The following is a 26,726-nucleotide window of genomic DNA, read 5'->3' as shown; positions in this document are numbered from 1 at the left end:
CTAGATTTAAACTGGGGTGGAAAAAATGTTCTAAAATCATTGAGAACTAAACAGCATCCTATTGTGACAAAACCCCTTGCTTTACTAAAATATTAATGGCATGAGCTGCACTAATGAAATGAAATGAATGAAAATCACTTATTGTCACAAGTAGGCTTCAATGAAGTTACTGTGAAAAGCCCCTAGTCGCCACATTCCGGCGCCTGTTCGGGGAGGCTGTTACGAGAATTGAACCGTGCTGCTGGCTTGCCTTGGTCTGCTTTCAAAGCCAGCGATTTAGCCCTGTGCTAATGGGTAATGTAATTGTGGAAAGAATACAACCACCCAGTTGAAAACAGAAAAAAAAGTTACAGATTAACAAATTTATGTTCTGATATCAGATTGGGTTAAGTTTCAGAAATTTCCAGTACTTCATCTGGTGTACTTACGTTTGTCGCACATCAGTTTTGTTCTTTACAGCTTCCTTAACCCCCAACCCCAGGGAATATAAAAGGTATCTATTTCACCCCATCTTTCCCCTCCATACAGATCGTTCTTGGTCACCCGTCTCTTGCAGAAAATTTGTTCCCATAACTCTGTCATTGACATTCTCCAGCCAACTTCGAAAACCATATAACAAGCTGACCCAGGACAACCTACCCTCAAATTCAAAGAAAGGCATTGAACCTTTGCTCAGTGTCTCTCCACAGCAACACACTGAGATCAAGATTCAATGGAGAGGGGCAGCTGAACCATATGTTTCTCCACTCAATAACACCGTATAGTAGCAACCCAAAATGATATGCCATATTCAGTACCAAAACTGTCAGGTAACATCAATACTGGTGCAAAAGACTTTTTCAAAAAAAAAAACATTTTAATGTATAACAGCAAACATTATTCAATATTTGTATAGATGCATATACTTGAGAATGAAAAGAAAATGTTTTTTTAAAAGTGTTCACTAAAATGTGTTCTCAAAAGTGTACAGTCATTCATCTTTTTGTCTCCAGTGAACACGTTCTAAAAGGGCCCGAAGTATATTTCCTGGTATTTTTTGGTGTTTGTTTATTAAGCCCTGCACAGCTTGCTTTGCCTAGAAAGATGAAAAGATAGCATCAGGAGTGTGTTACAAATCACCTTAGCCTCACATCATAATACGACGTGCTACAGGCGGAATAGTTTTCTGAAAACCAGTCTATACATATTTGAGGATGACTACCAATCTTGTGCGAATTCTTCAAATCTTTGTCCATCTACTTAAAAAGTGACTCTATGCTTATATGTCTGCATGCAATAAACTAGAAGAAGGATGTGTTGTACAGTATTTTACCTATTTTAATCACCAATTAGTCTTTGGATGTGACAACAGTGTAGTTGGGCTTCCTCAGTCCCAGTTTCCCTTTCCTTTTGAAAAGCACTCGAATCTGCTTAGTACCTTCCAATTATTAAGCACAATTAGGAACTCACCTTTCAGAAGACTGAAGGTACAAGTCATAGGCTCTTACCATTCATTAAGTTATAAAGTCCACCAAATATTTGTCTTCAGAATATAGAAAGTGGGATTTTGAGAACTCCGTAGATTTTTTCCAAACTGATGGTATGCCCAATTGCATAACAACATACTAAAAGGAAAAGAAGTTACCTTTTCAGCCAGCTCAGCAGCAGTAATATTGGGGTCATAAGGAATTGGATCTCCCAAATAGGTACAAAACTTGACAGGAAAACCTCCATAAATAGGAACAAATGGCCATCTAAATTTTTCATACAACCATCTACATATACCTGTTGAGATGAAGAAAAGAGAAAGTCATACTACCGATTAAAACACTACAATGCTTAACGAGGCAAGCTACTAGCACATGCCATGTGACCACACATTCCAACTTGAAGAATAATGAAAATATTGTAATATTTTCTTGAAAGACTGGTTTAGATCTAAAATTGAATACGAACTGAACCACTGTATTACAATAGAATCCCTACAGTGGAGAAGGAAGACATTTGGCCCATCGGGTCTCTGAAAGAGCACCCTACCTAGGCCCACTCCCCTACCCTATCCCTGTAAACTAACCTGTATATCCCTGGACACTAAGGGCAATTTAGCATGGCCAATCCACCTAACCTGCACATCTTTGGACTGTGGGAGGAAACCGGAGCACCCGGAGGAAACCCATGCAGACACGGGGAGAAAGCACAAACTCTGCAGTCACCCAAGGCCAAGTTGAATCTGTGTCCCTGGCGCTGTGAGGCAGCAGTGCTAACCACTATGCCATAAAGAAAATTATTGTATCAGTAACATTTATGGTTATTTTGTCACACTGGATATAAGTACACATTCCAATTTTTGTTACAAAGCAACTGAGGTTGGGAAAAGAATTTACAAAGCAAATGACAGGCATTTAAGTATATGCATTACTGTAGAAACACAGAAAATAGGAGCTTGTTCTGCCATTCAATGTGTCATGATTGTTCCCCTATCTCAATGCCTTACTCCCGCTCTCTCCCCATTGCTCTCGAGATCTTTAGAATTTAGAAATCTATTTTATTTCTTAAATACACTCAGTGAGTTGGCCTCCATATGAGGCAGAGAATCCCAGAAGTTCACCACCCTTTGAGTGAAGAAATTTGTCATCAGTGTTAAATGGCCCACTCGTATACTAAGACAGTACCCCCTTGTTCTAGAAACCCCAGCCAGCGGAAACATGATCACAGCATCCAGCCTCTCCAGCCATGTCAAAATTTTATATGTTTCAATGAGATCGCCTCTCATTCTTCTAAACTTCACTGAATATAAGACTAGTTGACCCAATCTCTGCCCATACAACAATCCTGCCATCCCAGGAATCAGTTTGGTGAACCTTTGCTGCACCTCCTTTATGGCAAGTACATCCTTTCAAAGATAAAAGAGACCAAAGCTGCACACCAAGGCCCTGGAGAGTGGCAGACTTAAGTCCTCTTTCCAATGAAGGCCAACATGCCATTTGCCTTCCTAACTGCTTGCTGCACCTGCATGTTTGCTTTCACTGACTGGTGTACAAGGACACACAGGTCTCTTTGTACATCAACATTTCCCAATCTATCCCAATTTAATAATACTCTGCCATTCTGTCTTAACTTTTCAAATGGATAACTTCTCAATTATCCACGTTATACTGCATCATGTATTTGCCCACTCACTCAACTTGTTGTCTAAGTCGCCTTGAAGCTCATAACATCTTCGTCAGCACCATTCACAATTCCACCAGTTTTGTGTCGTCAGCAAACTTGGAAATATTACATTTGATTCCATCATCCAAATTACTAATTTGTATTATGAATAGCTGATTTAGCTCAGTTGGCTAGACAGCTGGTTCGTGATGGAGCGAGGCCAGTGTGGGTTCAATTCCCGTACTGGCTGAGGTTATTCATGAAGGCCCTGTCTTCTCAACCTTGTTCTTCGCCTGAGATGTGGTGATCCTCAGATTAAATCACCAGTCAGCTGGCCCCCTCAAAGGGGAAAGCAGCCTATGGTCATCTGGGACAATGGTGACTTTATCATCACCTTTAATAGATTTGCATTTTCTTTACTACTAGTGTTAGGTTAACCAGTCAGTAATTACCAGTTTTCTCCCTCCCTCCTTTTTTTAAATAGTGGGAAACATTTGCCATTCTCCAATCTGCCGGGTCTGTTCCAGAATCTACACAACTTTGGAAGATGACAACCAATGTATCCACTATTTCCATAGCCACCTCCTTTAGTACTCCCGGATGTTGATTATCAGACCCTGGGGATTTATCCGCTTTCAGTCTCATTAATTTCTCGCGCACTTTTTTTTTTTTATAAACTGATACTAATTTCCTTCAATTCCTCCTTTTCACTTGACCCTTGCCTCACCCAGAAAAATGATCTGTGCCTTCTTCTGTAAAGTACGAAGTCTTACAACACCAGGTTAAAGTCCAACAGGTTTGTTTCGATGTCACTAGCTTTCGGAGCGCTGCTCCTTCCTCAGGTGAATGAAGAGGTCTGTTCCAGAAACACATATATAGACAAATTCAAAGATGCCAAACAATGCTAGGAATGCGAGCATTAGCAGGTGATTAAATCTTTACAGATCCAGTGTTTCTGGAACAGACCTCTTCATTCACCTAAGGAGCAGCGCTCCGAAAGCGAGTGACATCGAAACAAACCTGTTGGACTTTAACCTGGTGTTGTAAGACTTCGTACTGTGCTCACCCCAGTCCAACGCCGGCATCTCCACATCACTTCTTCTGTAAAGACAGAACTACATTTGTTGTTTAATTGTTCCACTATTTCCTTGTTCTTCATTATCAATTCTCCTGTTTTGGACTGCAGGGATATCTGTGTTTTTAGAAGAATTTACAGTCCGCCTTTATGTTCCTTGCAAGTTTAGACTCATGCTTTATTCTTTCCCTCTTAATCAATCTCTTGGTCCTCCTTTGTTGAATTCTAACCTGCTCCCAATCCTCAGACATACTACTTTTTCTAGCAACCTGTATGACTTCTTTTTGGATCTAACACAAGCTTTCATTTATTTTGTTCACTATGTTATTCATCCATTGAACAATTCTGAAATTGTTCTTTTTTCCAATCCATTTACAGCTACAGGAAAATATATTTATCCCTTCAGCACCAATGTTATTATATTATTTCATTAAAATGCCAGTATTAACCCTGTCTTCATATTTCAGTCAAATTTATTTGCTTGAGTGTCACTTGCAGGATCAGAATTCTCATGATTCTAACAAGGCCAAAATTAAAGCAGTACACACAATACTTCATCAAAGTTTCGGTGCAAAGACTTGGTGGCGCCCTCGAGGGAGCAGGTCGCAGGTCGGATTGCTCCCGCCCGCGATGGGCAAATGGACCTGTTAAACGGACTTTTGCGGGACCTGCGACCTGGTAGGTTGAGGAGACGATAGGGAAGAGGCTCCACCCCCCCCCCCCCCCCACCCCCTGCAGGGTATGAGCAGCTGGACCAGAAATGGTCGAATGGAGCAGCAGGGCTTGAAGCGGGTGTAGCGGGGACCCCAGGCCGGGTGGCGAAACATGGCGGACGGCAGGGACCAGGGAGCAGAGGCTCACTGGCCAAGATGGCAGCAGACGGAGTTTTTTAAGAACTGCTTCGCTGAATTGAAGAGGGACACGTTGGACCCGATGAGGGCGGTAATGGACCAAATGGTCGAGGCGCAGGCGGTCCAGGAGAAGGTGCTCAGGGAGGTCGAGGGGAAGCTCGCCAGCCAGGCGGACACGGTGGCGGAGCTGGAGCACGAGGTGGAAGAGCTGAACGCCCGCCAGAGGAGGATGCAGGAGCAGCTTGAAGAGCTGGGGAACAGAGCCAGGAGGCAGAATTTGAAGATTGTTGGCCTCCCGGAGGGCTGCGAGGGGTCGGATGTGGGTGCATACGTCAAAGGTATGCTCGAGGCGCTGATGGGGCCAGAGACCTTCCCCCGACCCCTGGAGTTGGATGGGGCGCATAGAGCCCCCGCAAGGAAGCCCAGGATGGGCGACCGACTGATCGGGGCCTCGGAGAGGGGGATGGGCTAGGGGCTGGGCAGGGGACATGGAAGGGCACGGGGAGATACGATCAGGTTAATGGGTTCTTGGTGTGTGAGGGGAGGGCCCGAATGCTCGGGCACGAGACAGACAGGCGCCAAGGGCAGGGGTCAGCGTAGCTAGTGTAGGGAGGGGGCACCAGGGAGAGTAGGAGCAGGGGTGGACTAGAGCCAGACACGGGGCTGGCCTGGCAGGTCAGGCCTCGGGGGAAGTTAGGGGGGGGTAGACAGGAAGGGGAGCCCCAAGGGAGGTTGGGGGGGGGGGGGGGGGCAGACGGGAAGTGGAGCAGAGGAGACTTAAGGGGCAAGGGGGGGGTGTCGAGGGATCCCCTGAGGGAGAGAGCCGCTGCGGAGTTTACAGCCACGTTAGTTTAGTTGAACACGTGGGGGAATGTTTTGTTAACATGTTTATTCTTTCCCACTGTTTATTTTCACTATATTAAGGCCCTTTGCATAGGCCCTGTGATCTCTCTGGAAATGTTACAAATTTGATTTAAATAAAAAATTACAATAAAAAAAAAGTTTAGGTGCAAACACGGATCTCAGATGGAGATTTCAACACTGTGTCAGATTTTTCTGCACAGCTGCTCATTTGTTCTGTAAAATACTGGGCATGCACGAGATAATTATACTTTTTCAAAATTTGTTCACAAGATGTGAGAATCGCTGGCTGCGCAATATTGGAGCATAATTAAGTGCAAGCAAATGGGAAATTATTTAATTCCATGGTGAAATTTCAAATATGAAATATATGTCATTGTGAATAATGATAATTTTTATTATTGTCACAAGTAGGCTTACATTAGCACTGCAATAAAGTTACTGTGAAAATCCCCTAGTCGCCACATTCCGGCGCCTGTTCGGGTACTGCGAGGGAGAATTCAGAATGTCCAATTCACCTAACAGCACGTCTTTCGGGACTTGTGGGAGGAAACTGGAGCACCCGGAGGAAACCCACGCAGACGCGGGGAGAACATGAATATTCCGCAGACAGTGACCCAAGATGGGAATACCGTGCTACCGTGCCGCCCACATATTTACTATAAAAAACATTTAAATGATAGAATTGTAACGTACATAGCTAATAACATAATGATACATTAAATACATTATAAAGTATAATTTAGAATTGCCACAAGAGCAAAGATGTTACTTACCAAAACATCCAAAAGTCCTAAATCCTTCTCTAATATTCCGTGTAAACATAGGAATAATGGGCTAAAAATGGAAAACAAAGTATTGAAAGCCCTTAACAAAAACATACTGTACAACAAAAAATATATTAGAAACATACATTTTAACTAATTAGCACAAATAATGCAGTGAAAAGCTAATTCTATGAATTATGCTGGACTTAAATCTATATCTTCAAGAGCCAACAATGGAACAAAATAAAACATTAGCATTTTCAGATTATCTGTTATCACATACAACATGGATCACAAGTTTATCAGCAAGCATCGCAAATCGTCATCTTTTAACATAATGAAGCTTTGATTAGTTATCTTTTGGGTTGATGGACAAATTAATCGCTTTAACATCTTCCAAGCCAATATTGAATTTGTAATTGTTACTGACAGTCTCTTCTGAGCGAGACACTACCATCATTTCCTTCAGTAACCAGATGTATAATTTTACAGCACTAACATTTTCAACAGCGCACAGGGCATAATTTTACCAACTGCTGTTTTTATGCAAGAATTGCACCTTAAAGCTTTTAACGTAACAAGAGTCCAAAGATGCTTCAGATGAAACCTAAAAGAAAAAGCTTAGGAGGCATTACTTGGAAGGCAAAATCAAAAGAAATCATTTTTTTAAGGTTCTTTAAAATAATGAACCAGAGATATTTAAAACTGATGCTGCTGAAGGTGTCACTAGTGGTGGTGGGAGTTGGAAATAACGGAGGATGACCAGAGGGTGAGAGCAAGAAAAATAATGCTTTTGCGAGGAGATAAAGGACTGGAGGATGTCGCAGAGATAGGATGGGAGTGGGACAGAGGAATGTATAGTTGAATTATAGCAGTGGAACAAAAGGATTTCAGTAAGGGAAATCATGAATAAAACGAAGCAACAACAAAAGATGCAGCTGTTATTAACATGTAATTTCATGGTTAATTTGTTTTAAGAATATAACTTTTAGTTTTGGAAATTGAAATTTTGAATCTGTGATAAATTGAAAAAGCATGCATTTGAAAAACTGGTTAGTACCCCTTAAGATCATGCTTGTACAGTATAAGCTTTTGTTTAAAGCATGAAACCTTATGCCGTTCCTTCAGATAACTAGCAATTTAAATTTCTTTTTAAAGTTAATAGTCTCCCTTGAGTCACAGAATTGTTACAACACAAGGGGATATTCGGCCCGCTGTTTCTGTCAGCTCTTCGAATGAACAATTCACCATGCTTTTTTCCCCATAACATTGCATATTTTTCCTTTTCAGATAATAATTCAATTTCCCCTCATATGTCTTAATTAAACCTGCCTCCACCACACTATTAGGTTGTACGTTCCAGATATTAACCACTTGCTGCGTGAATAAATTTCTCATGTCTCCATTGCTTCTTCTGCCAATAACCTTAAATCTCTGCCCCCATTCTTGGTCATTCCACCAGTGGGAACAATTTTCCCCCATGTACTCTGTCCAAATCCCTCATGATTTTGAATATTTGCTATCAAGTCTCCTCTTCCCTTCTCCAAGCTATCGACGCAACTGAAACCATTCTTGGGTTCTGTACTCTCTCCAATGCTTTCACAATACCAGGCTCTGGTGGGAGTTGTTGACAGACCTGACAATAGTACTGTATTAGGAGGGATGTATAAAAACACAGATCAGGGAAGCATGAAGCAAAAACAACGTGGCTATGGTGCTATGGTGGGAGACTTAAACTTTCAAATACAGAAATGCAGAATAACTCCAGTGGCAAAGTCAGTGAATTTCGAGAATGCATTTGGGCAGCTTTCTAAAACAGTGTGGGCGCAATCTTCTGGCCTCGTCACTCTCACGCTCAAGCATAACGGAGCCGGTGAATAGCGGGAGGCACCAAAAATTAGATTTGCACCGAGCTCCAAACAGTTTGCGATGCAACTGGTCCGCTCCCGTAGGGGAAATCGGGTTCTCGCCGTAATGTGAGGAGAAACCAATAATCACCACTAAAGCCCTATTTCCATACAACTAACGAGAACCACCCCATATCCAACGGCCTCAAAGTCATTCATCGGCCTCCCCAGCAAGTACTCACGCTGGCGCCGATTAGTACTCCTTTTGAAAAACGTGAACCTGGCGGAAGGGCTTCCGTGGGGAGCCGAGGACGCGAGTAGCCATCTTTAATGACAGGGAAAAGACCAGGTTTGCTGGGCTCGCCACCCCAGTACTCGGCAGCAGGTGGGGGGCCCTTTACAGGGAGGGGGAGGGAGGCACTCGCAGCACCACCATGCCAACCCTTGGATCCCAACCCTATTCCGGGGGCAACCTTTGTCCCTGTCCGTCTGCCCACTGAACATCCATAACCCCCACCGACTGCTAAGGCCTCTGGCTGCGTGGCTGAAGGCAATCACTAATAGGGAATTGGCAATCATGGTTAATTGAGCACTTAACACATGCCAAGTGAATTCCCATGGGTAGGTGGGTCATATAGCATGTGTGAGTCATTGCCTAGCATTCCAATCGCATCTTGATGCCTGGACACAGTGCCTGAACACTGCAGGAGGCAACACCACACACGCAACATCCGAACACCCAGGGGATGGGACACAGCTCTGGTAACATGTCCACTGACGGAGGGTGGGTGAGCCCCACGGGGAGCAGGTGGGGGGGGGATGCCTGGAGAGATGGGCAAAGGGTCCGGGAGTCAGCCCACATTGTGGAAGAAAGTGACAGAAGCATCATAATGGTTGTGAAAAAAGTTGTTTAATGTGCTGCACAATACCCCATTCCTGAAGTGCCACCCCCCCAAAAAAAAAAAAAACAGCTCCCAATTCTACCCCCTACCTAACCCGCAACCCCTCACCAAACCCTACCCTAGTGCCCTTAGTGATGTTCAATGTGCCTGGCCCTCCTATCTCTACCACTACGTCTTGGTGTTTCCCCAGGATGCACATCTGAGGTGGAGGCAGCCAGATGCTTACCTTGTCCCGTAGCCCCCGATGCCCCTGGCGGGACTCCTCTGGGGGCTCTTGGGCTGGAGGGCCCCGGCTCACTTGTCGGCGGCACATGCACAGCAATGCCGCCCTGTCCCGTGAGCTGACCCCGAGACGCGGCCTCATCGGAGGTGTGGAACTTGGGGGAGCTGGTGGCCACCGTCGCCACTCCATGAGATGAGTCTGGGTTGGCACCCAGCGCCATCTCCTCCCAATCGAGCACTGGGATTCACCTTGGGACAGAGAGGCATCTGGTTCGAGCCCTGACTGCGCCTGCACCGTCTGGCTCTTGACAGCCCTGGCAGTTCCCCATGGTCCAAACCATGGTGTTGACGCCCTCAGCGATGCTTCTCAGTGACTGGGACATGCTCTGCAGTGCCTCAGCCATGCCTACCCGCGACTGGGACAAGCTCCGCAATGCCTCAGCCATGCCCATCTGAGAGCGGGTCATGTCCCACAGAACCTCATCAAGGTTAGCCTGGTACTGGGTAACATCCCCCAGTGAGGCAGACATACTGCCGAGACCCTCAGCCAAGGCCGTTACCGACTGCGCAACGCCTTGGATACCTTCAGTCATGGTGCTGACGTTGTGCACCAGGCTCTCCACTGCAGTCGCCACCCTAGCTGTATTGGCCTCGCTGCCACGCATTGGCGGCGCCCTCTCCTGCGCTTGTAGCCTCTGGGACCTCTCCAAGCGGCTATGGGTCTGCTGGAGTGACACTGGCATCTCCCTCTGAATGTCCCCGGCCGCTCCCAATCGTCTCCATCAGCTCCAGGTAACCCACTTCCAGAGACTCAGCATCAGGCTGGGACGCAGCTGGGTCCTGGGATACAGCAAATCCCCAGGTGCTTTCTCGCCTGGGGGTTCCTGCCTCCACCTGATGTACATCAGCAGCAGTGTGGTGCTCACGAGATTGTGCCCCAGGAGTCTGATCATTAACATGTCCCACCGAGATGTGTGTATCTGTGCTGGTGGAGGGTGGGGATGAAGCTGTGCCGTGGCTATTATGGTGGCATCTTTGGAGCTCTCTTCTGAGGAGTTCTCCTCGGAGTCAGGAGAGGGGGCCACCCAGGATGGGCCGGCGCCGTCAGCTGGAGGACCTGCGGGAGAATGGACATGTGGTCAGCGGGAGGGATGGGTCAGTCAGTAAGGCAATCACTTCTCACGTTTGACAGGTCCTCAAGGCGGAACTCGGTGGTTCCTCACCTCTGCGGCGGGGTGGGGGGGGGGGGAAAGAGAAGAGACAGCAGTGGTCAAGAACGTCAGTCAGCAGTCAGGGAGGAGTTGAAGGGGTCAGTGTGGATGTTTGGGGGGTGTGGGGGGGAGGAGTTGTCTAAATACCCAGGAGCTCGAACAGTCTGAAGTCTCTGACTCAGAATTGGAGGGCGGAATTTTCTGGTGCTGCCAGCATCTGATTTCTTGGCAGGAGGGCTGCAACGTCCACCACAATTACAATGGGACTCAAGGTTACTGGGAGAGGCTAGCAAATAACTGGAGGGAGCTCTACCTGCTCTTAAGCTTCTCTGCTCCTAGGAGAACAATCCCAGATATTCTAGTCTCTCCACATAACTGACGTCCCTCATTCCTGCTACCATTCTAATAAATCTCCTCAGTACCCACTTCAAGGACTCGATATTCCTCTATAGGGTGGTGCTCAGAATTGGACCTAATACTCCAGTTGAGGCCTAACCAAGGAAGAAAATGTGTCAAGCTAAAAGCAAAATCTTACACAAATGCAAAGAAATGTAGGAATCCAGCAGATTGGGAAAGCTATAAAAGCAATAAAGTTAAACGGAAAGTAATGAGAAAGTGCATAAATAAAAATGCAAGGGCTTTCAAAGTCAATGGTAATTGTTTTATTAAGAGTGGCAACGGGGAATGTGGGTTTATTAAATGTAGATGAAAGTATAAGGAATAATAATGAAATGCATGAGGTAATGCATTTTGGAAGGTCTAATGCAGGTAGGGTATATACAGTGAATGGTAGAACCCTCAAGAGTATTGAAAGTCAGAGAGATCTAGGTGTACAGGTCCACAGGTCACTGAAAGGGGCAACACAGGTGGAGAAGGTAGTCAAGAAGGCATACGGCATGCTTGCCTTCATTGGCCAGGGCACTGAGTATAAGAATTGGCAAGTCATGTTGCAGCTGTATAGAACCTTAGTTAGGCCACACTTGGAGTATAGTGTTCAATTCTGGTCGCCACACTACCAGAAGATGTGGAGGCTTTAGAGAGGGAGCAGAAGAGATTTACCAGAATGGTGCTTGGTATAGAGGGCATTAGCTATGAGGAGCGGTTGAATAAACTCGGTTTGTTCTCACTGGAATGACGGAGGTTGAGGAGCGACCTGATAGAGGTCTACAAAATTATGAGGGGCATAGACAGAGTGGATAGTCAGAGGCTTTTCCCCGGGGTAGAGGGGTCAATTAATAGGGGGCATAGGTTTAAGGTGTGAGGGGCAAGGTTTAGAGTAGATGTAAGAGGCAAGTTTTTTTTTTTTAAACAGAGGGTAGTGGGTGCCTGGAACTCGCTACCGGAGGAGGTAGTGGAAGCAGGGACGATAGTGACATTTAAGGGGCATCTTGACAAATACATGAATAGGATGAGAATAGAGGGATACGGACCCAGAAAGCGTAGAAGATTGTAGTTTAGTCGGGCAGCATGGTCGGCACGGGCTTGGAGGGCCGAAGGGCCTGTTCTTGTGCTGTACATTTCTTTGTTCTTTGAATTAGTGGTTTAAAGAAATACTGAATTAAAAGATTGTAATTTCATACAGTCAATACATTTTAAAAAGATTATGCTATATTTGTAATTCCATACAAAACGATACTTGTACACAGATATTTCTCCTGCTGTATGTACGTGTACCAGTCAGTTTTTCCAATTTAGTTTCTGTGCCACATACCCAACGGAGAGGGGACAGGCAATCTTTATTCTGTCTGGACTTTACTGATTATAATTCAAATTAGATACCCACTGCTTGGTCTCTCCTGATAAGACTGACTTATTAAGACCCATAATTGGAAAATCACCAATGCAGGCCCATTTTTTACCAGTGCTGAGTCTGCTGCATCACCGGACATTTCAACTGAGATGGGGAGGAGAGAGGGGGGGGGGGGGGGGGGGGGGGGGGGGGGGGGGGGGATGTATAGCCAATTAAGTACTTCCGAAGTGCAGTCGCATAGAAAGCAGAAAGCACAACAGCCAATTTCAGTGCAGCAAGCTCCCAAAAATAGCGGTGTGAAATTGCCCAGATAATGTTTCTGTGATGTTGATTGTGGGATCATATTGATTAGGAGAATAACTGCCCCACAATTCTTCAAGTTATAGAGTGGGACTTTTTACACCCACCCGAGAGAGCAGATGAGGTCTTCGTTTAACATCCCATCCAAAACAAGGCAGCTCCGACAGTGCAATAATCCTTCAGCATTACTCTGGATTATCAAGCTAGATTCTTAAGCTTAGATCTTTGGATTCAATTTTAAACCTACAAATTCCTGATTTCAAAGGCAAGAGTGTTTGCAACTGAGCCACAACTGGCAGATTCAGACAGTACAGGTCTATTGGTAGTTATGACTCAATCTCTGGTTGCAGTTACCATCGACACTCAATATAACTCGGATGGCATTTATCAGTTTGTTTGCCAGCCAAATGTGATGGACTAATACAGGACTGAGAATAAGAATGACTGCCAACTAATTCTATGCAATAAAGATCACTCCACTTGGCAAATGATCCACTGAAGCTACAAAAGGATCGACAGCTGTTCATAAAATGATATACTTAAAATACAGCTGTTCATGTTTGCTGCTATCTCTTCGAGCCACTGGGAATTTCTTTTGGGGTGGAAACATTGAAAGAATAAAGACAGACATAAAACACAGACTGAAGTAGGTGATACATTCTACAAAGAGAAAACTATAGCTTAATTGTACTTACCACTTGAGCATCAATTGCCACCTGAGCAAATCCCTTCCGACCACGCCAGAATATGCTGTAAGTCTCATCACTAAAGAGTGCTTCACGGACTCCACCTGGCGAGATGGCCAACAAGTGACCACCTTTCAAAGCTTTGACACACTCCTCTTGTGGACCATGCATGACACTGAAAACTTCCAACAATAATTTAAAACCTGAAAAAGAAATTTAGAAACCGGTGTGCACGATTTTCTACGAAAGAATTTGAGGCAACTGAGTATTTCATACACTCGTCTCAAATAAAAGCGTGAAAACTGATTAGGCTGACAAAAGTAACTAGGTTTGACCTACACTAACTTGAGCTCTATTTATTGATTTACAGTTCAGTAATTAGACAACATTCTGCTTTCATGTGATTATCCTTAAAACCTTTACTCAACCAAAATTTTATATTTAAACCAGTATTGTTTACTAAAACAACTTCAAATGCTGTACAGAGGAGTAGTGGTTATCAAACAGACATTAAGTAAATTAGCCAAAGGCAGCATTAAAAGAATAATGTTTAAACAGGTTGCAGAAAGTGGCAGATGCATAGCAGAACGATGATTTACAAGAAGGAAATTTCACTCTATAGAGAAGTGGTGACTGAAGCTTTGTATTAATGATACAGTACAAGGAAGGCAAATGTGCAACAGTCTTGAGTTAGATTTAAGAGTGCCTGGACGGAAGGTTGTAGATAATTGCACTGGGGTGAAGTGAGGTATTGGAATGATTTCAAGACTAGAACCAGGGATTTGAAGTTGATGGATTTAGTGCAGAGCAACAAGAATAGGATGGAAATATGCAAGATGCATTTTTTTGTATGAAGGAACTAAAGAGGTCAGTTTTCGGGAAACCAACTCTAGTGGCACAGTATGGATGAAGAATTCAGTGACACTGGGTGATGCTCCAGAGATGGAAGCAAACCATTTGCCAGCAGGTGTGATGAACAGGATACCGAGACTATGCATCTGTGTGCTTAACCTGAATTGGCTGTAGCAGGAGTGGTGAAAGAGGAATTAAAACAAGATCTATTTTGTCTGGTTAGTGCCAAAGAAAGTTCTGGCTCATCCAGGACTTCATGGCAGACAGCAAAGTAACAGTTCTAAGATAAGATCATTGGCCAGAAACATTAGTACTGTTTCTGTCACAGATCCTTCAGGACTGGAGTATCCCCAGCACTTTGCTTTTATTTCAGATCTCCAATGTCCACAGTGTTTTGCTTTTGTAGGATAGCAACAGATATAGAATCAAGGGTGAAAGGGGAGAGTCATTCAATAATCAACTGATGGTAGTCCTAATCTAGTCAGTTCCAATCTTTAAACTATTTCTCACACAAGTCATCATTCTTCCTTCAGTGGTGCAACAATTTCAAAAATGCAGTCACTCACAAACACCCTACCCAAATGCTGCAGAGGAGGAAACCATATCTCAATAAGGGGTCATACTTGTCCCAGGTAAAAACAACTTCTTATTCTCAATAGCAACTATCACTGCAATGGACACAGATGATGTGGCATACACATCTGAACTTCGATCTGCTCAACTGAGAATATAAATTGCTGTGTTTATATTTTCTAATGTGGAATATTAAAAAGGGTACTTTTACGATGCAGCATTGGTTTTGATATTTTGACAGGCTATCGTGAACTTCTGGATTTTAAATAGAATAAAAGATTAAGTTCAGTGACAAAGCAAAGTTGAGTTAGTGTTAAAAGACCTTCATAATGAGCACCCTAATTTCTTAGGATCTGACTAAGCACTCCACAACTGATTTGAATGAAATGAAAATGAAAATCGCTTATTGTCACAAGTAGACTTCAAATGAAGTTACTATGAAAAGCCCCTAGTCGCCACATTCCGGCGCCTGTTCGGGGAGACTGGTACAGGAATTGAACCGTACTGCTGGCCTGCCATGGTCTGCTTTCAAAGCCAGCGATTTAGCCCAGTGTGCTAAAAGCAACACAATGGGCGGGATTCTCCACTCCCACGCCGAAGTGGCCGCGCCGTTGTGAACGCCGTCGAGGTTCACAACGGCGCGGAACAGCCCCGGTCCCGACCGATTCAGGCCATGACAATGGGCCAGGATCGGGGCCGCGTCATCTACCCACGCCAGGCCTTGTTGCCCACGTAAAAGCGGCGCCACATAGATGACGTGGCCGGCGCCGCATAACGGACGTCATCCGCGCATGCGCGGGTTGGCCAGCGCCAACCCGCACATGCGTGGTTGCCGTCCTCCAAGTCCACCCCGCAAGAAGATGGGGGACGGATCTTGTGGGGCCGCGGAAGGAGGTCCTCCTTCAGAGAGGACGGCCCGACGATCGGTGGGCACCGATCGCAGGCCACCCCACATTCCAGGTGAGGCTCGGTGCAGGATCCCCCCCCCCCCCCAAAGCATTCACGCACCGCCCACAACTGCAGCGACCAGGCGTGGACGGCGCCGGGGGGAACCCGCCGTTTTGGCCTGGCCGCTCGGCCCATCCGGGCCTCAGAATAGCGGGGGTGCCGGAGAATCGCCATTTTCTGCGTCTCCGGCGATTCTCAGGCCCGCGAAACTCGACTGGGCCGTTCCCGCCGCTTGGGAGAATCGCGGGAGGGCGTCGGACCGGCGTCCCCGGAAATTTTGGCGGTCCAGGCGATTCTCCCAACCGGCGTGGGAGTGGAGAATCGCGCCCAATAAATCTGGTTTGTACATTTGGAACTTAAAATAAATTGAAAGCTAACTCTAACTTACACTGTGAGTCTTGAAAGAAGCATTCATATGTTGCTCGTTGAGTGCTTTGTGGCCATCTACCTTGTTTATATTTCAATCTGATGTTCCTGCTCTTATACAAGACCAATTTACAGCCTGGGTATCCATCAATCATATCTGTGCGCAAGCCTTGTTGTATTGTAATATAACGTACGGAGTATATTTCCCATATTATTTAACTTTCAGCAACTAATGATGTGTGCAATTAAGGTCTAGTGACATGTCCAACTTTTGAATTCTGCGGATTTATTTTAAGAAGCAGTTTCTTTTCTACAATGCTATTTTTATTCCATGTCCTCCTAAGTACATATATATTCTCACTTCTATCTTCATTTGCTAAAACCAATCAAAAATATCTATATATATCTCCCCGACAAAATCTTCTACAATTGGATTCTTCCTGTCTTTTCATCTATTACTTTTTATATGTTTATTAAAGCCCTTACAATACCTAATTAGAACATCTGGGGCGCGATTCTCCACTCCCACGCCGGTTGGGAGAATCGTCTGGGCCGCCAAAATTTCCAGGGATGCCGGTCCGACGCCCTCCCGCGATTCACCCAAGCGGCAGGAACGGCCCGGTCGGGTTTTGCGGGCCGGAGAATCGCCTGAGACACCGAAAATGGCGATTCTCCGGCACCCCCGCTATTCTGAGGCCCAGATGGGCCGAGCGGCCAGGCCAAAACGGCGGGTTCCCCCCCCGGCGCCGTCCACACCTGGTCGCTGCAGTCGTGGGCGGTGCGTGAACGCTGGGGGGGGGGGGGGGGGGGGGGGGCGGCCTGTGGGGGGGGCGAGGGGGGATCCTGCACCGGGTTTCACCTGGAATGTGGGGTGGCTCGCGATCTGTGCCCACCGATCGTCGGGCCGTCCTCGCTGAAGGAGGACCTCCTTCCTTCCGCGGCCCCGCAATATCCGTCCCACATCTTCTTCTTGCGGGGTGGACTTAGAGAGGACGGCAACCACACATGCACAGGTTGGCGCCGGCCAACTCGCGCATTGCGCGGATGACGCCCGTTATGCAGCGCCGGCCGCGTCATCTATGCGGCACCGCTTGTACGCGGGCGACAAGGCCTGGCGCGTGTAGATGACGCGGCCCCGATCCTGGCCCATTGTCAGGGCCTGAATCGGTCGGGACCGGGGCCGTTCCGCGCCGTCGTGAACCTCGACGGCGTGGCCACTTCGGCGTGCGAGTGGAGAATCCCGCCCCTGGTGTTCTAATTCTCATCCTCAGATGCTCTCAGAGCATCCTCAGAAGCTCTGGGGGATTTTTAAAAATTTGAGCCTGTGAACCAGAAGTAGCTCTTCCATTTGTGAATGGTTTGCAGATATGTTTGATGGAAAAGCACAGGAGGCAAAGCAATTCCCCAAAATCACTGACAAGGAAATGTACATTCTAGTAATAGTAGAACACCTGCAACTGCATTCACAGTATTAGATGCCAATATTTAGCAGCATTACACAAATTTAAAACTCCTCAAACCTTTCGGTAAAACATCGATGCTCCTATATTTCCTTGATATAACAAAATATATAATGATGCTTTTCAGAGATCAGCATGGAAATAGGTATAATTTGAGTGAAATCGAATGAAAATTGGCTTGTCCAACGAACAAAAAACTCCTCAGTCAGACGATAATGTAATAATTCAATGACATGAAAAAGGTAATTAAAACATTATTTCCCTGCCAAGACAAGAGATCCAATTGTGATTTTGAACAGAAGCCTTGTTCTCATCGCTCTATCAATTTTGCTATCTATCAGCCTGCTAGATTGTAGAGTTGTGCCAGATGTTGAAATTTGTGTTCTCTATCCTTGGGAGGGGAAGGAGAAATCTATTGGCACAAATGATTAATCCTTCTCTCCTCCACATACAAGAGACAACCGACTTCCCTCTTTGTTCTCATTGGGAAACATCAAGTGATCGCTAACATTATTGCTGTCTTATATAGGAAAAATATTAGATCTATCCTGACAATGGGTTAATACATAAACAGGAGTGATGGGGGTGTCTAGGATGCTGGCTATGTGATATGACTGTATCAGGCATGTGGGACAGCTAATGACTATTATTACTATAAACATTTTAAAACCCATTAAATATAGGAAAATGGCAAATAAGATTGCTAAACTGCAATCCTCCAAGGCAAATTCGGTACAAAGAAGCTAATAAATGGAAACGTAAAAAGGTACGTGATTTAATTAGGAGTAATAATGGTCATGAAGAATATTGAAAATGGAGGTGCAAAGGGAGATTAGAAGGGCTAAATGGCAATATGAAAAAAGGCCACCAGATGTTCTAATTGGGTATTGTAAGGGCTTTTATAAACATATAAAAAGTAACAGATGAAGACAGGAAGAATCCAATTGTAGAAGATTTTGTCGGGGAGATATTATATTTAGATATTTTTAATTGGTTTTAGCAAATGAAGATAGAAGTGAGAATATACATGTACTTCGGAGGACATGGAATAAAAATAGCATTGTAGAAAAGAAACTGCTTCTTAAAATAAATCCGCAGAATTCAAAAGTTGGACATGTTACTAGACCTTAATTGCACACATCATTAGCTGCTGAAAGTTAAAGACGAGATAGCAGAGATTATGCATTTTGGGATGAAAAACAGAAATTTATAATCAATTAAAAGAATCTACAAGGATACTCGGGGCTCAAAAATATAATTGTCTCAAAGTATAACTGCAGACAGATAGCTAGAACAATAACATTTTGGGCTTTAATGTGTGGTGACTTCATAGAACATAGAACAGTACAGCACAGAACAGGCCCTTCCAGCCCTCGATGTTGTGCCGAGCATTGACCGAAACCAAGATCAAGCTATCCCACGCCCTGTCATTCTGGTGTGCTCCATGTGCCTATCCAATAACCGCTTGAAAGTTCCTAAAGTGTCCGACTCCACTATCACAGCAGGCAGTCCATTCCACACCTTAACCATTGAGTAAAGAACCTACCTCGGACATCCCTCCTATATCTCCCACCCTGAACCTTATAGTATGCCCCCTTGTAACAACTACATCCACCTGAGGAAATAGTCTCTGAACGTCCACTCTGTCCCCCTCATCATCTTATAAACCTCTATTAAGTCGCCTCTCATCCTCCACCGCTCCAAAGAGAAAAGCCCTAGCTCCCTCAACCTTTCCTCATAAGACCTATCCTGCAAACCAGGCAGCATCCTGGTAAGTCCCCTTTGCACCCTTTCCAATGCTTCCACATCCTTCCTATAGTGAGGTGACCAGAACTGCACACAATACTCCAAATGTGGTCTCATTAGGGTCATGTACAGTTGCAGCATAACCCCGCAGCTCTTAAACTCAAGCCCCCTGTTAATAAACGCTAACACACTATAGGCCTTCTTCACGGCTCTATCCACTTGAGTGGCAACCTTCAGAGATCTGTGGACATGAACCCCAAGATCTCTCTGTTCCTCCACATTCCTCAGAACCCTGCCATTGACCCTGTAATCCGCATTCAAATTGTTTCTACCAAAATGACTCATCTCGCACTTACCAGGGTTAAACTCCATCTGCCATTTTTCGGCCCAGCTCTGCATCCTATCAATGTCTCTTTGCAGCCTACAACAGCCCTCCACCTCATCCACTACTCCACCAATCTTGGTGTCATCAGCAAATGTACTGACCCACCCTTCAGCCCCCTCCTCCAAGTCATTGATAAAAATCACAAATAGCAGAGGGCCCAGCACTGATCCCTGTGGTACACCGCTGGTAACTGGTCTCCAGTCTGAAAATTTTCCATCCACCACCACCCTCCGTCTTCTACGTGATAGCCAGTTACTTATCCAATTAGCCAAATTTCCCTCTCTCCCACACCTCCTTACTTTCTTCATGAGCCGACCATGGGGAACCTTATCAAACGCCTTACTAAAATCCATGTATACGACATCAACTGCTCTACCTTCATCTACACACTTAGTTACCTCCTCAAAGAATTCAATCAAATTTGTGAGGCAAGACTTGCCCTTCACGAATCTTGTTGACTATTCCGGATTAAGCAGCATCTTTCTAAATGGTCATAAGTCTTATCCTTCAGGACCTTTTCCATTAACTTACCGACCACCGAAGTAAGACTAACCGGCCTATAATTACCAGGTCATTCCTATTCCCTTTCTTGAACAGAGGAACAACATTTGCCACTCTCCAGTCCTCTGGCACTATCCCCGTGGACAGTGAGGACCCAAAGATCAAAGCCAAAGGCTCTGCAATCTCATCCCTTGCCTCCCAAAGAATCCTTGGATATATCCCATCTGGCCCAGGGGACTTGTTGACCCTAAGGTTTTTCAAAATTGCTAATGCATCCTTCCTCCGAACATCTACCTCCTCCAGCCTACCCACCTGTATCACACGCTCATCCTCAAAAACATGGGCCCTCTCCTTGGTGAACACTGAAGAAAAGTATTCATTCAACGCCTCTCCTATTTCTTCTGACTCCATGCACAAGTTCCCACTACTGTCCTTGACCAGCCCTAACCTCACCCTGGTCTTTCTTTTATTTCTCACAAAAGAATAAAAAGCCTTGGGGTTTTCCTTGATCTGACCCAAGGACTTCTCATGCCCCCTCCTAGCTCTCCTAAGCCCTTTTGTTAGCTCATTCCTTGCTACCTTGCAACCCTCAAGCGACCCATGAACCTTGTTTTCTCATTCTTACATACGCTTCCTTTTTTCTGTTGACAAGACATTCAACCTCTTTTGTGAACCATGGTTCCCTCACACGGCCATTTCCTCCCTGCCGGACAGGGACATGCCTATCAAGGACACGCAGTATTTGTTCCTTGATCAAGCTCCACTTTTCATTTGTGCTTATCCCAAACAGTTCCTGTTCCCATTTTATGCTCCCTAATTCTTGCCTAATCGCATCATAATTACCCTTCCCCCAATGATAAACCTTGCCCTGCCGTATGGCCCTATCCCTCTCCATTACAATAATGAAAGACACCGAATTGTGGTCACTATCTCCAAAGTGCTCTCCCATAAACAAATCTAACACTTGGCCCAGTTCATTACCCAGTACCAAATCTTGTCGGCCTATCCACATATTGTGTCAGGAAACCCTCCTGCACACACTGTACAAAAACTGCCCCATCCGAACTGTTCGACCTATAGAGGTTCCAATCAATATTTGGAAAGTTAAAGTCACCCATGACAACTACCCTGAGACCTCCACACCAATCCACAATCTGTTTTGCAATTTCTTCCTCCACATTACATATTACTATTTGGGGGTCTGTAGAAAACTCCTAACAATGTGACCATTCCTTTCCTATTTCTAACTTCGGCCCATATTACCTCAGTAGGCAGATCCCCTTCGAACTGCCTTTCTGCAGCCATTAAACTATCCTTGAATAACAATGCCACTCCTCCACCTCTTTTGCCACCTTCCCTACTCTTACCGAAACATCTATACCCCGGTACAAAGGTACCAATATATTTGTGCAAAATATTGATTAGGTCAGTTACAACAGGGGTTCATAATCAGGGGTCTGAGAGAAGGTTTCAAGGGGTCTACCAAAAATAAGCAATGTTTAGATTACAGGCCTTATGCAATCTGCATGTATCTCTTTTTCTCTCGAACAAATATTTACTGTACTTTCAAAACTACACTTTCTGATTTTCAATTTTGGAATTACTTCTGGAGTTTGGTCTGCACTGAGTGCTGCCATGTTGCATCATGGTGCAGGTGGAGTTTGGTGAAACAGGCAGTTAGGTGAAACATTGAGGAGATAATCAGTCCCTTCTGTTCTCAAGTAGGATTGTACAGGGAACCGGAGGTCAGAGAAAGAGAGAATCTAGTGAAGAGCAGTTGATCAGAGCAGCAGGAAAACTTTATAAAAGGTGCAGCCCAGCGTACCTATATTCAATACAGAGGCGGTGTTCCTGAGGTGAAGTCATGATACAAAACTGGCACAGGGCAAATGGAAGCTACTATCGGGTGAGTACAGATGGTGATATTTAAACTACTATTATCACTTATAATTTGTAAAGTCTTTATTTTGTTGCTTATAGTTTGTAAGGGCTATATTCTGTATTAACAAAGTCAGGGGAAGAAGGGCCCTCAAGTATTTGATTTTAAGAGTCTTTTAAAGGTTTAATCCAAAGGGATAAGTCATGGCAGGAGAGCTCAATGGCATGGTTTACTCCTCCTGCTCTATGTGGGAAGCTGGGACATTTCCAATACCTGGGGCCAGCATATATGCAGGAAGTGCAACTTTTGGAATCCCAGGTTTCGGAGCTGGAGCGGCAGCTGGGGACATTGTGGAGCATCCACAAGGTGGACAGTATCGTGACTAGCATGTATAGCGAGTTGGTCACACCGCAGGCTAAACGTCCACAGGCAGAGTGGAAATGGGTGATCACCAGGTAGAGAAAGAGGACCAGGCAGTGCAGGAATCTCCTGTGTATATTCTCCTGCAAAACAGATATACTGCTTTGGATACTGTTGACCTCTCAGGGGAAAGCAACAGCAGCCAATTTTGTTGCAACTCGGTTAGCTCTGCTGCACAGGGGAGGAGTAAAATGTGTGGAGATGTAATATTTGTAGGGGATTCAATTGCAAAGGGAATAGAGTTTTCTGTGGCTGCAAACAAGACTTCAGGATGGTAAGTTCCCTTCCTGATGCTAGGGTCAAGGGGGTCTCAGAGTACTACCACTGGGCAGCAACGGCGGAAAGAGTGAGGGGATCGGTAAACGAACCCAACTCAGAGTGGGTACAGATGGAGGAGGCCTCCTGCAAGGGGACAACCCTCCGGGCCTTGGCTACAGCAGCACTCCTATCCCCCTTGGCAAAGTACACATCAAGCCCAGTAGTAACGGCCACACTGGAAATGTAGGCCCAATTAACGCAGCACTTTGGGCTGACTAGTATGTCCCCATGACTCCCATCCGCTGCAATCACAAATTCCCCCCCAGCCATGCTAGACGCCATTTTCAGGAAATGGAGATGGGATGGGGGCACACTGACAGTTAGGGACTTTTATGTAGGGCACAGACTAGAGACACTGGACGAACTGACGGAGGAATGGAAACTGCCAACAGGACAGGAAATGACACACCTGCAAATAAAGTACTTCCTCCACAAAGAGACAGTAGGGTACCCCGGGACCCCAGAAACTGCACTATTAGAAGATTTGATAAACACGGACAATAAAGGGAACTGGGGACAGAAGTGGGGTGGGGACTCTGGAGCCAAGCACTGAGCAGGCCCAACTCCTCCTGCGCAAGGCTTAGCCTCATGCAATTCAAAGTGGTGCATAGAACACACCTGACCAGAACCCGAATGAGCAGGTTCTTCCCGGAGGTAGAGGACAAATGTGAACGGTGCCAGAGGGGCCCGGCCAATCACACCCACATGATCTGGGAAGGAAAAAAAATAAAGCCGGGGGGGGGGGGGGAAACCACAGGAACGTGCAACCCAGGAGGGAAAGAGGAGAAAAGGCTGGGGGGGACAGAAAAGGGACAACATGGGAGGGAGGGAGCAACCCCCCACCCCAATCACAGGGAAAACACAGACAAAGTTGACTGGAGAAGAAAAGATAGCCCCCCCCAAAAAGAAATGCTGACCAGGCGGACACCGGGGGGGGGGGGGGGGGGGGGGGGGGGCACGCCGAGCCAGAGGGCGGCAGAATGTAAATAGGGGAAATTAAGGGGAGGACTGGACAAACCTTTCTGTATTGTACAATAAACAAACACGGCCAACAATGTATACAACTGTTTATAGATTTTGAAAATTCAAATAAAAAGATTCTATTTAAAAAAAGGATGTCTCAGAGAGGCTACAGGACATTCTGTAGGGGAGGGTGAACAGCCATTGGCCATACAACCAGGAGGTTGGATTATGAGGAGAGGTTGAGTAGACTGGGACTGTACTCGTTGGAATTTAGAAGGATGCGCGGGGGGGGGGGGGGTGGGGGGAGGAGGAATCTTATTGAAACATATAAAATTAAGAAGGGAATAGATAGGATGGATGCGGGCAGGTTGTTTCCACTGGCAGTTAAAAGCAGAACTGGGGGGCATAGCCTCAAAATAAGGGGAAGTAGGAAGTAGATTTAGGACTGTGCTTAGGAGGAACTTCTTCACCCAAAGGGTTATGAATCTATGGAATTCCCTGCCCAGTGATGCAGTTGAGGCTCCTTCATTAAATGTTTTCAAGATAAAGATAGATAGTTTTTTGAAGAATAAAGGGTTATGGTGTTCGGGCGGGAAAGTGGTGCGGAGTCCACAAAAGATCAGCCATGATCTCAATGAATGGCGGAGCAGGCTCGAGGGGCTAGATGGCCTGCTCCTAGTTCTTGTGTTCTTATGTACTACACATTGGTACCAACGACATAAGGTATAAAAAGGGATATGGTCCTAAAAGCCGAATATAGGGAGTTGGGAATAATTTAAACAGTAGAACCTCAAATGTAGTTATCTCAGGATTACTACCAGTGTCATGTGCTAGTCAGAGTAAAAATATCAGAACATATCGGATGAATATGATGGTGCAAGGGCAAGGGTTTCAGATTCCTGGGACATTGGGACAGATTCTGGGGGGATGGGGCCAGTATAAACCGGACAGGTTACACCTAGGTAGGACTGAGACTGATGCCTTGGGGAGCGTATTTGCTAGCGTGGTTGGGGAGGGTTTAAACTAGATTGGCAGGGTGTTGGGAACCTCGGCAGGGAATCAAGGACAGTAATGAAAGAACAGTAAAATGCAAAAATGGTAGGCAGGGTGATCAAGGGCCAGAGGCAAATAGGGCCATAGTACAAAGAAAAGCAAGGCAATTAAAAATGGCTTGGTCCAGGATCGGAGATCCTGGTCTTCAAACACTCTCTTCTTCGGGGGGGACCGAAGGGTGTTGAACCCCGTCGTCAATGTTTGCCCTTGATGGCAGTAAGCTCCCAAAGTGTGGAAAGTGGTCCACATTGTTCAAGGCCTCGTTGTGGATTTTGCTAACCCGGGGGCATTACTGAGTGGCGGGGGCAGGTTTGTAGAGGACCTTTGTCTTACAGATGTTGAGTGCAATGCCCATGCTCTCATACGCCTTGATGGTTTTGCCGATGGTTTTGCAGCTCGGCCTCCGAGTTCGCAGACACAAGCATCGGCTGCATCCTGTAGTACAATGACTAGAGGGTGGGACTACCTTGGATCTCCTCTGCATGCAACAGAAGTTGAACAGATTCCAATTTGTTTAGCTCTACTCCAGGGGGGAGCTTGCTAAGGGTGAGATGGAGCATTGTAGCAAGGAAGATAGAGACGGGCATTGCTGCAATGAGACAGACCTGCTTGATATCTTTCGTGAACATGGTCATGATTACGGCATTGGAGATCTCCTGGCATATTCTGCTCCCTCCAGATAAGGGAAATAAGGCCCTGTATATGCACCGGTCATACTTCTCTGCCATATTTTAGTGCTTCAGCAAGGATTCCATCCGCTTCTGATGGCTTATTGTTCTTTAGCTGTCGGATGGTCTTTTCTACCTCATGCTGGGTTGAAGTTGTGCTGAGATGCTATGGGATGGAGTCGAGGACACTCTCATTGAAGACAGAGTCTCTCAAAGAGGTCTTCGAAGTTCTCTTTCCAGTGGGCGCTGGCTACGTCTCCGTTCTTGATCAGCAGTGGGGTGGGGCCTCAGGTGCTTGAGCCATTGGTGGTCATGACTGTGCTGAAGCAACCTTGTGTGCCATGGCTGTCGGCTAACTGTACGATCTCCTGCACCTTCTCTACCCACCATCTGTACTTTAGGTCGCGGGATTTTCTTTGCTGGACCTCCGCTTTCAACCATCTATAGAGCTGCTTTCATAGAGCTGCTTTCATAGAATCATAGAAGGCCATTTGGCCCATCTAGTCTGCACGGACCCTCTGAAAGAGCACCCTACCTAGGCCCAATTCCCCCATCCTATTCCCGCAACCCCACCTAGGGGCAATTTAACATAGCCAATCCACATCTTTGGATTGTGGGAGGAAACAGGAGGGCCCGGAGGAAACCCACACAGACATGGGGAGAACGTACAAACTCCACACAGTCATCCAAGGCTGGATTTGAACCCAGGTCCCTGGCGCTGTGATGCAGCAGTGCTAAGCACAGTGCTACTGTGCCATCTTTAGATATTTATAAAATATTTTATTTAAAACATGGACAATTATATAAAGACATGAAATTTGCAAGACTATGGGAAAGAGAGACTAAATAAGTTACTCTTCCAATGAGCCAGCAAGAACCCAAAGGGCTGAATAGTCTATTTTTGTCTGTAAGCATTATGATTCTAGGAAATTGTTTAAATAAACATACTTCAAACAAATGGTACATTTCAACTTCTGCAAAGCCTACATCATT

The 26,726-nt window shown here is 45.7% G+C and overlaps 1 protein-coding gene across 2 annotated transcripts in view; it reads right to left on the bottom strand.

Moving 5' to 3' along the window:
• Positions 1–736: 736 nt before the first annotated feature.
• Positions 737–26,726, bottom strand: part of tmem68 (transmembrane protein 68) — a 56,330-nt gene continuing 30,340 nt past the window's right edge. Inside the window, exons 5-8 of one of the 2 annotated variants that reach the window (XM_072467750.1) lie at positions 13,611–13,804; positions 6,693–6,753; positions 1,625–1,764; positions 737–1,075 (exon numbers count right to left, since the gene is read on the bottom strand). In XM_072467750.1, the coding sequence (XP_072323851.1) occupies positions 971–1,075; positions 1,625–1,764; positions 6,693–6,753; positions 13,611–13,804 (500 nt within the window). In that variant the 3' untranslated portion in view covers positions 737–970. Of the gene's footprint in view, positions 1,076–1,624; positions 1,765–6,692; positions 6,754–10,928; positions 12,393–13,610; positions 13,805–26,726 lie in introns of those variants that run through there. The other variant, XM_072467749.1, reaches the window with a different exon arrangement.

Source organism: Scyliorhinus torazame, chromosome 11 (genome assembly GCF_047496885.1).
Source record: "Scyliorhinus torazame isolate Kashiwa2021f chromosome 11, sScyTor2.1, whole genome shotgun sequence".
NCBI lineage: Eukaryota > Metazoa > Chordata > Chondrichthyes > Carcharhiniformes > Scyliorhinidae > Scyliorhinus > Scyliorhinus torazame.
Note: the sequence above shows the minus strand (reverse complement) of the source record. Positions and strands in the feature narration are given on the sequence as shown.